Source organism: Leptonychotes weddellii, chromosome 16, assembly GCF_054177405.1.
Source record: "Leptonychotes weddellii isolate Sample4059 chromosome 16, ASM5417740v2, whole genome shotgun sequence".
NCBI lineage: Eukaryota > Metazoa > Chordata > Mammalia > Carnivora > Phocidae > Leptonychotes > Leptonychotes weddellii.
In genome coordinates this window covers 40,452,614-40,466,999 of record NC_138384.1, presented here as the reverse complement: position 1 = coordinate 40,466,999, position 14,386 = coordinate 40,452,614, and the positions used below count along the sequence as shown (strand labels likewise).

The 14,386-nt window shown below is 61.0% G+C and overlaps 1 protein-coding gene across 4 annotated transcripts in view; it reads right to left on the bottom strand.

The window, feature by feature from the left end:
• PAK4 (p21 (RAC1) activated kinase 4) overlaps positions 1-14,386 on the bottom strand; it is a 41,018-nt gene that overhangs the window by 6,113 nt on the left and 20,519 nt on the right. For 2 of the 4 annotated variants that reach the window (XM_081806864.1, XM_006739396.3), the window contains exons 2-3: positions 2,360-2,433; positions 918-1,176 (exon numbers count right to left, since the gene is read on the bottom strand). In XM_081806864.1, coding sequence (XP_081662990.1) covers positions 918-1,121 — 204 coding nt within the window. In that variant the 5' untranslated portion in view covers positions 1,122-1,176; positions 2,360-2,433. Of the gene's footprint in view, positions 1-917; positions 1,177-2,359; positions 2,434-3,438; positions 3,458-10,490; positions 10,650-14,386 lie in introns of those variants that run through there. The other 2 variants (XM_081806863.1, XM_081806865.1) reach the window with 2 other exon arrangements.

The window sequence follows — 14,386 nt, the reverse complement described above, 5'->3', positions numbered from 1 at the left end:
GCCGCGGATGGAGGCCGACCCGGTGAGCCGGCGCCCACCGTGCTGATCCCGGAGGACGGCCTCGGGAGACGACGAGCCAGCCATGGGCCTGCCCCCAGGCGCGGGGCCTGCTGACCGGCACACCCATCGCCAGCCCCAGAACAACCCTGGCTGCGTGCCCCTGGCCCCCAGCCCTTCCTGGTTCCCGCTGCTCTTGGGGTGAAGTCCAGGCTCCGAGGCTGGCTTCCCAGGCTGGGCGGGCTCACGCCCTGCCACCGGGCCAGCCTCACTGCGCCCCGCCTGGGCGCCGGGACCGTGCAGATGGGCAAGGGGTTAAGAGCCTGGGCCGTGGAAACAGACCATGGGTCAAATCCCAACGCCACCCTTTTGCTCGAGATGGCAGGAAAACCACCCCCAAACCAAAAAGCCTCCAAGGCTTCCCATGGACTCTTTCCTCAGCTATAAGCCCCACGTCCTCTCCATCTGCCACAGGGACTCCTCCCCAGTCCTCGGGGCTCAGCTCAGGTGTCCCCTCCTCCACAAAGCTGGCCCAGACTCCAGGGACCTGGTCAGCAGCTCCTCTGGGTGCCCCCAGCCCAGCCCTGACCATGGGGGTCTGTCCCCTTGCTCAAGTACAAGTTTTTGGTACTGGGGACGGGGACACGGAGCCCAGGGAGAGGAGGACGACTTGGAGGCTGGGGTGGAGGGCTGCTGCAGGGGTCAAGGTCGGAGTCAGTATTGAGAGGTATGGGGAGGGATCGGTGGGTGGAGGAGTGAAAGGTCAGCACTGGGGGCGAAGATTAGGGTAGAGGGTTGGGGTGTCTGTCTGGCAGTCAGCAAGGAGGCGTTGGCCCCAGGTTCAAGCGTTGGGTTAAGGGCTGGGGGCGCTGTGCGGGGTCGGTGTGGTGCTGGAGAGGGAATGGTAGGCGCCGGCATACCTTGGGGGCCCCGGGCTGGATGGAGGTGATGCAGGCGGGGTCCACGAGGGGCTTGGGCCGGCGAGCCGACTCCTCGATCAGGCTCTGCCACTGGCGAGGCAGCCCCGTGAACTTCTGCTCGTGCTGGTCGAAGCCCGTGTGCACGCGGTGCTCGAAGTTGGAGGGCGCGGAGATCTCGACCCGCTTCTTCTTCTTCCCAAACATGGTGCTGAGGCTCTCAGCACCACGAGGGCGCAGACTTGGGCTCCTAGCAGCAGGCCTGCGGGAGGGGGCCGCTCACTAGAACCCGCCCATTTCTCTTGGCTCCTCGGGCCCTGCCCTGGTCCTGTCCCTCCTCGTCTCCTCCTTGGTCTCCTGTCCTCCACAGGCAGCCCGAGGGACCCCGTGAGCACTGTCCCCAGCTCAGAACCCTCAGCCGAGTCCTCCCTGTGGCCCCTCCCCCACAACTCGCCCCTGTCACCTCTCTGCTCTCGTGTCCCCTTCATTCACACTGGTTTTCAAACCTCAGTGCCTTTGCACTGGCTGTTCCCTCCTCATGGAACACTCTTCCCCAGCATCCACACATGGCTCCCTCCTTCCCTTCCTTCGGGTCTCCGAGTTGTTGGTGAATCCTTTTCCTGACCACCCCAAGTGAAGGAGGTGCACCACTAGCCTTCTGTCACAAAGCTTCATGGCACATTTAACTTCTGGAAATTCTGCTGTTCATTCTTGTATTTACCAGTTGGGTGTCTATACCCCCCCCACACCCCCACCCCTAGATTATCAGCACCAAAGGCCAGGTCTCATCTGCCCAGTGTGCCCGTGTCCTACCCCAGCCCCAGCACAGTGCCTGGCCTGTAGCCGGGGCTCAGTGACCGAGCAATTGTTCAACAATTGCTTCCATAGTCCCTGTCCTATGCATGGCCCCTGGGAGCCTCACTGCAACACTCCCACTTTATAGACGAAGAGACTGAGGCTCCGAGAAGGGAGTTCCTCACCAAGCTCACAGAGTGGGGAAAGTTCCACCGCGTAGCAGATACTAACAGACAAAACAACCCCCATCTTTAGGGTCTGTGGTCTCCAGGTGGATACTCCAGAGGGTACCAGGCACCATGTAAATGCTTAATGAAAGCCAGTTTTAAAACCAAAGGGGCCGCAGGGGAGCTGCGCTGTGGGGTGTCCCACAGGGAGACCAGGGCGCTGAGGGGAAGGGAAGTCAAATGGCCAGAGCACAAATCTCTCTCTGCCACTTACTCTGTGGGACCGGGGACGAGTGACGTAACCTCTCTCGCCCTCACAGGGCTGCTCTGAGGAGTAACTGAGTTAACAGGAGCAGAGCAGGGCAGGGAGTGAGGGCCCTTGTCCACGTCTGTGACTCTGATGATCAGGAGTACTCCCAGCAGTGTCTGAGGGAGCAGGGGCCCCGGGTCCGCCCCACAGCTGGGCCCCGGAGTCCCACAGACCTGGTTTGATGCTGGCTGTGCTAGAAGTGCCCTCGGGCAGGTGACGTCTCCTCTTGGGGCCTCGAGTGACTCATCTGGAAAATGGGAAGAAAATATTCACACATGCGTTCATTTGCTAATAACTCACTCCTCTGTGCCCAGCCCTGTGCTGGCTGATGCTCGGGACACAGTGGTGACCGAGATCGCCGACAGCCCAGGGTGGTCGGTCGGGGCTGGGCTCAGGGAGGACCAGACCCAGTCTGAGGGATGGTGGGGTGGGGGTCAGGGGAGGCTTCCCAGAAGACAGGCTGTGTGAGCTGAGACCCAGAGGATGAGGGGAAAGGCACCGGGCTGGGATCTTTGTCTGCTTCACGCTGGCTCCCCAGAGCCTGGCACGGTGCCCAGCACAGGGTCGGCCCCAAGCACAGTGAAGTCTTGTGACCTACTGAGGACGCTCTCCAGCATGTCTGGGATGCTGCCCTCCAGCCCCGGGCTCTCCTCCCTCCCTGTTCCTTTCCAGCGGGAGCGGCTCTGTGAGGTCAGGCGAAGACGCAGACACCCCTAGCCCAGAGGTAGGACCATCAGTGGGCAGCCATCTAGGAGAACCGGTTTGGCAGCAGAGCCCAGCTGGGAGGGGGAGGGGACCCAGCAGACAACCTGTCTCAACTGGTTGGGGCCTCCTGGGCAGCAGTTGGCCAGAGCCAGGTCTGGCCAGGGCTGCCCCCCAGCAGGTCCAGTCTCCCTATTGCTCCGGGGCCCCTGGCTGCCCGGATGTGGGGTGTGACAGCCTTGGCCAGGATGGAGGCCCCTTTACCCCTGCCCCTTCTCTGCCCCCTTTAATGTCTTCCACCATTCCAGCCTGCTGAATGCTGCCCATCCCTCCCACCTCGACTTCCATCCCCGGCCCCCACCCGCCCCGTTCTGGCTCCCCAGCCTCTCTGCCCTCAGTCGTCTGCCTTTCTAGCACCAGTCCTCGCCTTGTCCCCACAGCCGGACCTTCCCCCATCCTCCCCACTGTCACCCCAGAGCTTCGCCTCCACCTCCTCGCTGTGTTCCCAGAGGTGCCCCCACCTGGCCCCAGGCCCGGCCTCACCCCTCACCTTGGCCTCTCTCACTCGGCCCTACCCATCCTCCACCCAGCAGCCCACAGCCCGAGGCACCAAGTCACTCCCGGGAGCAGAATGAGCCACGTGACCCCTCACTAAACCCAGGAGAGGGAGGGGCGGGGCGGGCCCTGTGGTGGGAGGAGCTCAGCACCAAGAAGGGGTGGGCGGGAGGCAGACTGCCTCCTCAAAGCCCTCACCCCTGTAAACCCCAAGCCGCCTCTGCACACTGCACCCAGCGCCCCGTGTGTCCTGCCCCGCGTGCGTGTGACCCTGCAGGGGAAGGGGATGGAGGGACACACCTCCGGATATTTGCCTGGGGCCACCCCTTCCCTCTGGGCACCGCACGGAGGGAGGGACAAACAGAGGAACTGACCGCGTTTATAGTGAGCAGGCCTCAGCTCCACCCTGGGGCAGCTCCCAGCCCCCCCAAGTCCCCAGGCTCCTGACCTTATGGGGGCCACAGAAGGGAAGGCGGAGGAGCTGCTGCAACAAAGCTATGGGCCAGTGCCAGGAGCGCGGCGGTGGGCGAGGGGGGCTGCGGGGGCTCCCCAGCGAGCTTGGAACCTAGGAGTCTGGCTGCTGTGCCCTAGGCCACCTCACCTTCTGTACTTGGGAGCCAAGCCACCTTGGCAGCTCACCGTGCAGCCGGCGGCCCACGGCTCGGCCACCCTGTGCCTCAGTTTCCTCCTCTGTTAAAGAGGATAATGGCAGAACGTGCTTCCTGGGGTTCTGAGCGGAGTCACATCCTGCCCTTCTGGTCCTGCCCCAACCTCTCCTGGGGCTGAGGGTCCCCACCTCCTATCTGACCTGTCCCAGCCCCCCAGGGGTAGTGGGAGGCAGCAGAGAGTGGGGGTTCCTGTCCCCCTTTGGCAAGACAATCTGCAGGGGCAAAGACGGCCACACGCCAGTCCCCACCACCGAACGTGCCCTTCTGAGGCTCAGCCCTGGTATTGACATCACCACCACCCTGGCCCCCACAACCCTGCCCAGATGCAGATGCTCAGCTCACGGACTCCCGTGACGACCTGGGGGGAGCACGTTTCTCATTCCCATCTTACAGATGTGGAAACTGAGGACCACAAAGGTGAAATCTCTTGCTCAGGCTACCAAGCAGAAGACAGGTGGATCCACTACAACATCGAACTCCTTAAACCTTCTGGTGGCCCCTGAGACCTGTCCCTGTGGCCCATACTATCTGCCTGTCACCTCTGCCCCCTTGCTCATTCTGCCCCAGCCACATGGGCCTCCTTGCTGCTCTTCAAACCCTAGACATGTCCCCCACCTCAGGGCCTTTGCACCGGCGGTCACCCCACCTGCTGGAACTTCATTCTCACTGATCTGCATATGGCTCCCTCCCTCCTTCCCTCTATGCACGTCTGTCCTCAAATAGCCCTGCTCCTGTCCTGTCCCCCTCTACGCCTTTCCCTTTGCATCTGTCATCCGCCTTGCTCCCCGCTGTACCCCAATGTCTACAACACAGCCCAGCCCCCACTAGGCACTCAAGGAACCTCTGGTGAATGAACTGACTCAGCTCTACCCACTACGCTACACCCCTGCTCAGACACCTCTGATTCTGCCGAGGCGGTCCTTGGGAAACTCCAGGAGAGGGTGAAGCAGCAACCTCAGACAGAGGGAACGGTGGCCACCGGCCACCAGCCAGGCCACAGATGCCTCTGAAGTCCAGCATCTGATCCCACGAACGCAGGCACATTTTGCATCCTACTCTCAAATGTTCATTGCAATGAAAAAAAGGCTTTTGAATTATTCGACATGTGGGACAGGCAGTTTCCAGCCTGTCCTTGCCAAAGCTTCCAGGTTTCTAGTCACCCCTGCATTCGCTGGTTCTACCCTCTGAGCTTTCATGGGAAGAAAATGATACCCACCCACCCCACCCCACCCCTAACTCCCCCCACCAAGGAAATCAGCTCTGGTGGTAGAGCAAGATCCATTTGTGTGACAAAGCCATCCAGGGAGTGTGTGTGCGTGTGTACGTGTGCACGTGTGTGTGCAAACACGCGTGCATGCATGTGAAAAACTCCTTCCCTCCCGTCCCCTTCCCTCCCCCCCAGGCTCTGAATCAAGTTGCTCCCCTGCAGTTTGGGGAGCTGACCGAGAGGGAACCCAGGGGCCCAGGGAAAGAGCAGGGGATGTGCCATGATCACGATCATGGTCTCCAAAATGAAACCCTAAATCAGGAAGAGGACCATGAAGGAAGGCTCAGTGTCCCCAGCCTCCCACTCAACCTTCTACCAAGACTTACTTATTTATTTTTTAAAGATATTATTTATTGGAGAAAGAGAGAGAAAGCGAGATAGTGAGACAGCGCACAAGCAGTAGGGAGAGGGAGAAGCAGGCTCCCTGCTGAGCAGGGACCCCGACATGGGACTCGATCCCAGGACCCCGGGATCATGACCTGAGCCGAAGGCAGACGCTTAACCGACTGAGCCACCCAGGCGCCCCCCGCCAAGACTTTTACCTACTAGCTCTGGCAAGCCCCTTCCCGCCTCAGTTTACCCAGTCGCCCCTGGCTGTGTTCTGAAAAAGGAGGGGGAGTCCGGCCTACTTTTCCGGCCCCCAGCAGAATCCTCACTGCCTCCCTTAACCCCTCACACCTGTCCCACCTCCACACCTTTGCTCAGCTCTCGCGTGCCCGCCTGTACAGCCCCCCACCCTCCCCAGTCCACATCTCTCTCCCAGCCCCCCTGTCCTGAGCCTAATTCCTCCAAGGAATCCCCAGGGACCTTGACCCCAGATGCCACCACGAGCTTTGGGCCTGACACGTGCCTGAGCCCCTTCCTTGGCAAGCACCTACTCTACTCCCAAAGGACCCCCTCACACTCACGCACCTGCCCACAGTCCATGGCTACTGAGGCCCGATTTCTGCCAGGCCAGGGCTGGGACTCCTAGTGGTGGTCAGAATGGCCAGAAGCATCCCAGCCCTGTGGACAGAGCTCACGTTCTAGGGGAAAGGAGACAGTTGATAAATGAGCTAAATCAGAAGAATATCTAGTAAGTCAGAGGATAAATGCTGAGGACATAACACAAAGCAAGGATCAAGAGAGTGCTGAGGGGCAGGGGAAGCTGGAAGGTTTCAGTGAAGTGGTCGGGGAGGGCCTGGCTGGGAAGGTGACCCTTGAGGAGGGACCCCGGGGTGGGGGAGGGGCGAGGGAACCACGCGGACACCCGGCAGCAGGGAAGAGTCAGGGCAAATGTCCCCAGGTGGGGACATGCTTGATGTGGTCACAGCAGAGGAGGCCAAGTGGCGGGGGTGGTGGGGGCAGATCGCGTAGGGACTTGTGGGCCACGGGGACAACTCTGTCCTTTCCCCAGAGTGAGGTGGAGCCACACAAGGACTCCAAGCAGGGGAGGGACATGGCCTGACTCAGGCGTCCACAGGCTCCCTGTGGCCACGTGAAGCCCAGGGAGGTAGAGGACGTGACGGCCCAGGGGTGGGCAGGAGAAGCGGGCAGGCTCTGGGCATGCTTTAACGGCCAAGATGACAGGACTTGCTGAGGACTGACACTATTTTCCGTACCAGCCGCAGCAAGCGCACCACGGGGGCGGGGACCGGGTCCGGTCTTGCCCATCACCGCATCCCCAGTGCCTGGCTCGGCAGGTCTACGCTCTCCCGGCCCTTTGCATCACCTAACGCGTTACCCGGTGATGAGTGTGCCTACTGTTTCCCGCGAAGTCAGTGGCTCGGCGCAGGCAGGAACAATGTTTCAGTTGGTTACGGCTCGATCCCAGCACCTAGGGCAGGCCGTTCCTTTTTGGTGCCTGAGCAGATGGAGGGGCCGGGCACACAGACCAGGCCACCCTGAGCCCTCCCAACTGGGGTGGGGGAGTGGGTGCGGGGAGAATCCTCTTCCTTCCTGTTTCCCAAACCAAACACCGAGGCCCAGAGAGGGGAAGTCACTGCCCAGGGCTGCCCAGCACCAGGTCACCAAAGTGCCCACGCTGACCCACAAAGAAGGCCTTGTCGCTGCCCCCTCCGCCTCCTGCTTCCCGGCAGCCCTGGCTCCGGCCAAGGCCTATGCTCCACATGAAGGACCCCAGAAGCTTATGGGACAAGAACAAGGGCCAACACAACGGTACTGTCAATGACCAGAACCAAGTTCAGAAAGGCTGCCTTGCTTAGGCGGGAACCAGAAGCAACGTTAAACAAACAGCTCTCCCAGGGCTTCCCTCTTGGATAAAGTTCCCCACTGTCACCCACCAAGGCCCTGCCCTGCGGGACTCTGCCAACCTCGGGACCTCATCCTTTCCTCTCTCTCCACTGCAACTGCGCCGGCCTCCTACATTTTTGTCTTGGACATCTCAAGCTTGTTCCAGCCTCAGGGCCTTTGCACCTACTCTTCCCTCTGCCCAGAGCTGCGTGGCTCACCCTTTCCTGATATTCGGGTCTTTGTGCAAATAAAACCTCACTAGAGGGCCGCCTGGGTGGCTCAGTCGGCTAAGCGTCTCCCTTTGGCTCAGGTCATGATCTCAGGGTCCTGGGATCAAGCCCTGCATTGGGCTCCTTGCTTGGTTGGGAGTTTGCTTTTCCTCCCTCTGTGCTCTCCCTCTCTCAAATAAATAAATAAAAATCTTTAAAAAAGAAAACCTCATTAGAGAGGACTTTCTTGATCCCTGACAAAACCTGCACCCCCGGTTTATGCTTCTCCGTGGTATTTATTACCACCTGACATCATCCACATGCAGACTATTGATCCCCTCTGCTCCCCTGCCCCCAAAAGAGGCTCCCTGAGAGCGGGGGCGCTTGGCTCATTCTTGCTGTATCCTTGGCATCTAGAGCAGTAGGCACTCGGCACGTATTTGTGGAACAAATGAATGACGGCATGGCCAAGTGAGACATCTGGACCCTGAGGAGGAGGTGGGGGAGGTGGGGGCAAGGGAGGTGGGGGCGGAGGGCAGACAGGAGTCCCCAGTGCCTGTCCCACACTGCCTGGAGGTCGGACCTTCATGCCTGAGCAGGAACTGGTCCGAGTCTTTAGAGACCAAATCTGGCTATTTGTGAATAAGCTGGCCGATGTTCCAAACACCAGGAGAGGTGCCCCCAGTGATCCTAGCCCCGGGCCCACCTCACCCCAGGGAGGCCCACCCCAGCCACGCTGCCTCGGCTGGAAATGTGAGGACGTGATAGCCCGTTTTGGCTACAGGCAAGAGGCAAGTCCCACGGCGAGAGATGCCACCGGGAATCCACTGGTCCCCATAATGCATGAAATCCCATAGGATGACAGAGATCCACGGGTCACCCTGGCCTTGGGAAGCAGCTGGTGTCGGCAGTCTGGGGCATGAGGAGCAGCCCTGCTCTCCGTGTTCCAGCCAAATGCAGCGCCATCCCCTGGCACCGGGCCTTTGCACAGACCGTGCCAGGGCAAGGACTCGGCCGAGAGACGGTGCCTGCCACCAAGTGGGTCCTCGCTACAGGCCACCCCTCTGGCATTACCACTGCCGTTGCTGCTGCTGCTGAATGCCTGAGGGAAGGAGCACTCCTCTCCCGGCCAGAGCAAGGGTCCAGCCTCCTTGCCTCTGCTGTCTTACTTTCTCCAGGGCCCGGATTGGGCAGCAGAACGGGCTGCGCTGTCTGCACTGGGAGCCCCTCCTCCCCGAGTGGCGCCCGGGGCCATCTCAGCCACCCTGTGTCCCCAGCCCTGCCCAACACAGGTGGGGCGCAGCTCAGACAGTGTGGCTGAATGAAGAGAAGGTATTTCCTGGGCCCAGCCAGGCCGGTGCTCCGAGCCCCCAGGGAGGCCGAGCGGCTCCTCTGGCAGTCCCCAGGCTCAGATGCCCCCTCCCCACCCGGCCAGGCCCAACAGGGCACAGACACAAAGGGCACTGTTGGCATCCGTCACCCCCCAGGGGTGCCCAGGGTGGGGATGGATGCCACAACAAACCTGAGAGTGTGGGCGAGCCCCCAGGGACCAGGAAAATCAGATCAGACTTCATTCATTCTTCCCCCGAGGTAGGGCAGGAAGGGGGGAGGGGCTAACAGGCAGGAAAGAGGCTCCAGAGCCCTCCCAGGGCACCCCCCTCACTCCAGTCGTCCCCTGCCACACAACTTCCTGCTCGCTCGCGCACTCTCTCTCTCTCTCTCTCTCACACACACACACACACACACACACACACACACAGGAGCCCTCGATGCTGAAGCATGTGAAGCCGCCCCACGGTGCCCTACAGGGGCTTTGGCACAGGACAGGACACCCCCCCCCGCCCCGCCCTGAGCCCTAGTCCCCGCCTGTGGGACACAAGCCCCAGGAGAGCCTGCCGAGCTTCGTGGCCTCAGTGGGAGAATGCAGGGGAAGCAGTCAGAAAGACGGGCCTGGCTCGGAGGAACCTCTTGGAACGGAAAGGTCGGAACAATCGGGCAGCCCACAGCTGGGTCCCTGAAGAAGCCGTGGGCCCAGGACCCCCTCCACAAAAGGTATAAAGACCCACACACCCCCAGACATGCACAGACTCCCGAAAGAGACCCACAACACATACCAACAATATACACAATACAGAGCTGCCACCACCTCAAAACGCGGGCACACGCGAGCATGTACCCAATCCCAGATGCTCCCTAACCGCCTGACTTACCTAGAAAGGACCCCGTACACATACCCAGGTACACTCCGCCAGACACGGAGTTAGGCCACAAGACCCACACAACCCTAGATCCACACACAGGAGGAAATGAGACCCCACAAGAGACCCAGGCAGGCCCACCATCAACTCCAGGGTCATCCAGGGTGACCCAGTGAGGCACAGCCCCCCCGAACTACCCCCCTGCGGACCAGACCCCAGGACTGAGCTCCCCCGGAGGCGCTCAGGGACCCGCACGGAGGCGCGTGGTAAGCGCCAGCAGACACCTGCCTCCAGACACGGAAACGCGGCGACCTCGCCCCTGGCCCCGAGAAAGGGGTGGTCCCCCGAGCACGCGCTGACACTGGCTCGGTGGCTCCTCCGTGTGGGCGGCAGGACTGCCCTCCCACGCCCTGGGCAGTCCTCCCCTCTCCTTCCCTCTCCTCCCTGTCTGCCCGAGGCCAGGGTCCGCTCACCTCCACCATCCTCTTCCTCTGTCCCGGGCCACCCTCAGTGGGAGAGGGCAGCAGACAGGCTTCCAGCGGGCAGAGCAGGCATGGGGATCAAGGGGCTTCCTCCGGCCCTGGATGCGGCGCCCACCGAGGAGAGCTGGCTGGCTCCGCACCCCGGCCTCCCTGGCGGTGGGTGGTGCCGAGGCCCTGCCCTGGCAGGAGTTGAGCTGCCTGTGGCTCTGGTCCATGGAGGGCGGAGGGCGGAACGGAGGGAAGGAGGGGCCGAGCCCGGAAAGCCTGGGCCACTGGGCCACCCACTGCCCCAGCAGAGGGAAGGGCGCAAGCCCCAGACCTTGCTTCGACAGGGTCCGCGCCCCCCCCCCCCCCACCACCTGCACACCCCCGTGCCAGGCGTGGCGCCAGGAGCCAGGGAAGCAGAGACCACACCGCACGGGGCTAAGTGGCTGAGAGTGGCTGGCAGCGCGGCCAGGTTTGAAACGACAGCCCGGGCCGGGGGGTTGGACAGAGGGACAGTGATGGGTGGGCTCTCTGATGCGGTGGGGTGGCTGGAGATCCAGAGCTTGCCGTATTGGCCCCCCCACCCCCCAACCCGGTGATTCTAGCAAGAACACTGAGAGGGTGCACGAAGGGGGCCTCTCCTGCTCCACCCCATTCTCTCATTAGACGTGGGGCAGGTCAGAGTGGACCCCAGACATAGCCATCTCTAGGTGTGGAAGTGGGGCTGGTGGCTGTGAATGGTGGAAACAGGGAGGGAGAAAGGTGGGGGGGGTGCTGGGGCCCCTGCACACCCTGCTGGCTTCGTCTCGCCAGCCATGCCAGGATGCAACTAACCTAAAAGTGAGGGGCCCAACTCCGCAGAGAACTTACCCTGAGCCAGGTCCTGCTCTTAGCGTCGACACACATTAAGTCATTTCCCCACCAAGACCCTGAAGGGATAGGTATTTCTTCAGGTTCATTTTACAGTGGAGGAAACTGAGGCCCAGAGAGGTTGAGAGACTTGCCCAAGGCACCCAGCAAGGGGGCTGGGCACCAGGCTTCCCAGGCAGCTGCTCTGAGCATGAGGCTAGCTTGCCCAGAACCCCCATTCCAGACAGAGGAAAAAGATGCTCAGACAGGGGAACTCTTGGAGGGGTGTGCACACCCCGCCCCACCTCTGCCTCACGCCTCCCTTCCCCTCCAGATCTTACTTCCTCAGCAAAGTGTTCCAGGGCCCAGGTCAGAGCTCCCTGGGTGAAATTTGTTTCTTTTGTGCTTATCTGTCTGTCTTCCCCCTGACAGGGGACGTGGGGGGCAGGGAGGGGCTGCCTGCTTCATCACTAGTCACCTTCAGGGCCTCAGGCGTCTTCTCCTCCAGGAAGCCCTCCCTGACACCAGGCTGGGTCTGGTACCTCCTCTAGACTCCATGTCAGGGCTGACCCCTCCAGATGTCCGTCTCCCCTCATCGGTCACACATTCCCTGAGCTCCTAGCACCTGCCAGGCGGGCCTGTTGGAGGCCCTGACAATTCAGCAGTGAACTAGACGAAACTCCCTGCTTCAAGGGGCTGATATCTGAGTAGGGATGTTCCCCAACCGGGGGGTCCTGTGAACGGCAGGGACCAGGTTCTCAGGTTCTCACAGGTGACCCAGGACCGGCGCCCAGTCGACAGTGAGCCCGTGAGAACAATGAGCAAGTGGCCCAGGCAGGCAGGTGGATAGAGACGCCTGTGTCCTTCCACCCCCTGCTCTGGCACCTCTACCAAGACTGCTCCCACTGCAGCCAACTCCCAGAGGACGTTGTCACTGGGACCCGGGAGGCTGCACCGGCTCCAAGGTCCTGGAAATCCCAAGGTCCTGGACATCCTCCTCCTGCCTACCACCTGCCCACCCAGCCAGGGGCTCGCAGTGGGACCTAGGCTGGGCCTGGGGCTACAGCAGGGCAGGTCTAGGAGACCCCAGAAGTCCCAGCTCCCAGGCCACTCCCTCCTCTACGGGGTGGAGCACCTGTCAGGCGGCCACCCAGAGAGGAGCCAAGTGGGTGGGCGCCCAGACCTTCCCAGACCGGACAGGCAGGTTTGGGCTCTGGCTGGGGAGGCAGTCAGGATTGGGCAGTTATGGCCAGCCAAGGGAAACCAGGTCCCAAGGGGAGGGGTGGGGAGGGGTGGGGAGGAGGAGGGAGTACCCTTTCCCCAGAAGTCACAATGGAAACAAGCAAGGAGTGCTCCCCAGGCCAGGCTTCGGAGCGAGGAGTGGTTGCTCTAGGATCATCTTGCACTGAACAGACTGTTATAAAAAAACTTCGTAAACATACCCCCAAATAGAGACCAAACCAATAAACCCATGTGAAGTTCGTCACTCGGGTTCTCAACTATTAACAGTCTGCCACATCTGGGCTCCATCCCCTTTCTTTCCTTTCCTTCAGTCTGTCTCCATAGGATCCTAGGATCCGGGCACATGGTTCAAAAGCCAATGGCCCCACACGGTAAACAGTGACAGGGGAGCACCCTCCCCAGTGGCCCAAGCTCAGCCCCGGAGGCAACCTCTAGTAGAGTGTCCTTTCTTTCCTTTCTGAGAGAGCCCACACGTGTGTGCGTGGATGTGTGTGCACAAACGCGCTTGCACACCTTTTTTAAAGACATAAATGGCAGCACACCGCGCACACCATTCTGACCTTGCTTCTCTCAAAAACACTCCTTGGCTCGCCTGCAGAGGTGGCACGGGGAGGAGCCTGGCAGCCTCCGGCGGAGGGGAAGGCACAGCCCGGGGACCTCGCGGATGCTCTCCCAGGCACACTCCCTCGGGACCTAGAATGCGCTCTCCTGGGTATGTAGCTGAGCAGATCTAGGCCCGCTGGCCTCAGGGACACGTGTGGGGAGGTTTTTGCAGCTCGGTCTGAATCAGCTGGAGAGACTGGAGCCAATCCAGGCGCTTGTCCTCAGGGACACAGATGATGATCTGGGACCTCCTGGCCCCACGGAGTGGTGCACGACAGTGAGAATATACAGGGGCACGAATACCAAAAACGAAGAAGCAAAACATCAAACAGTACCTCTTACTACTTTGTTTAGAAAAGGCTCAAAGCTAGGCGAAATGAAAGCTGCCGTTAGGGGCTACGTACAGAGCAGGCAAAACCCAAGGGAAGCGCAAGGCAGCAGGCCCCTCCGGAGTCGGGGGAGGGGCTGCCTCTGGGGAAGAGAGGGCCTGAGGGGGGCTTCTGGCGGGGGGCACCCCCTCCTTCTTCACCTGGGGGGAGGCTACATGGGTTTTCTCTCTACAGTAAACTCGTTATGCTACGCATTCATGCTTCATACGCTTGGCACCGTGTGCACGAACAATTTAAATTTACGATGTTAAAGACAAAGAAAAAAATACCTACGTCTTAGTGATTTTCCAAGCCCACACCCGCGCAAGGCCATGCTGCTTTAGCAGCGGCCGGGAAGGGCGGCTGTGCCTTGAGTTGGTCCGCACGGGGCCAGGTAGGTGCTTTCGGGCCTCTTGCTCTCACAAACGGGGCGGCAGCGACACCTGGGTGCAGATGTCACCTCACGGGTGGGCCAGTGCGGCTGTGGGCCAGGATCATGACCACCAAGCTGCCCAAGCGAGGGCTGCCCGCGCCCCCCCCCGCCCCGCTCCGCCCCAGCCCCTCAGCCTCCCTGCCCAGGCTGTCGGCAGGCAAGCTCCCCTCGCTCCTGGCCAGTCAGACAGGTGGAGTCTGGCCCCTCTGAGCCTACTTTCCATTTGCATTTTCGTAGGATACACATCCTTTCATCCTTCTAGAAGCCATCAGAATTCCTTGCCTGCCAAGTGTCTCCACAAAGCCTAGTTTCCCCCAGGGCCAGGGAGACCTCTGGAAAATCCAGTTTATGTCCCTCTCCTGCTGAAACCCTACCAGGGCCCACACAGCTAAAGCCACCTCCTCCCC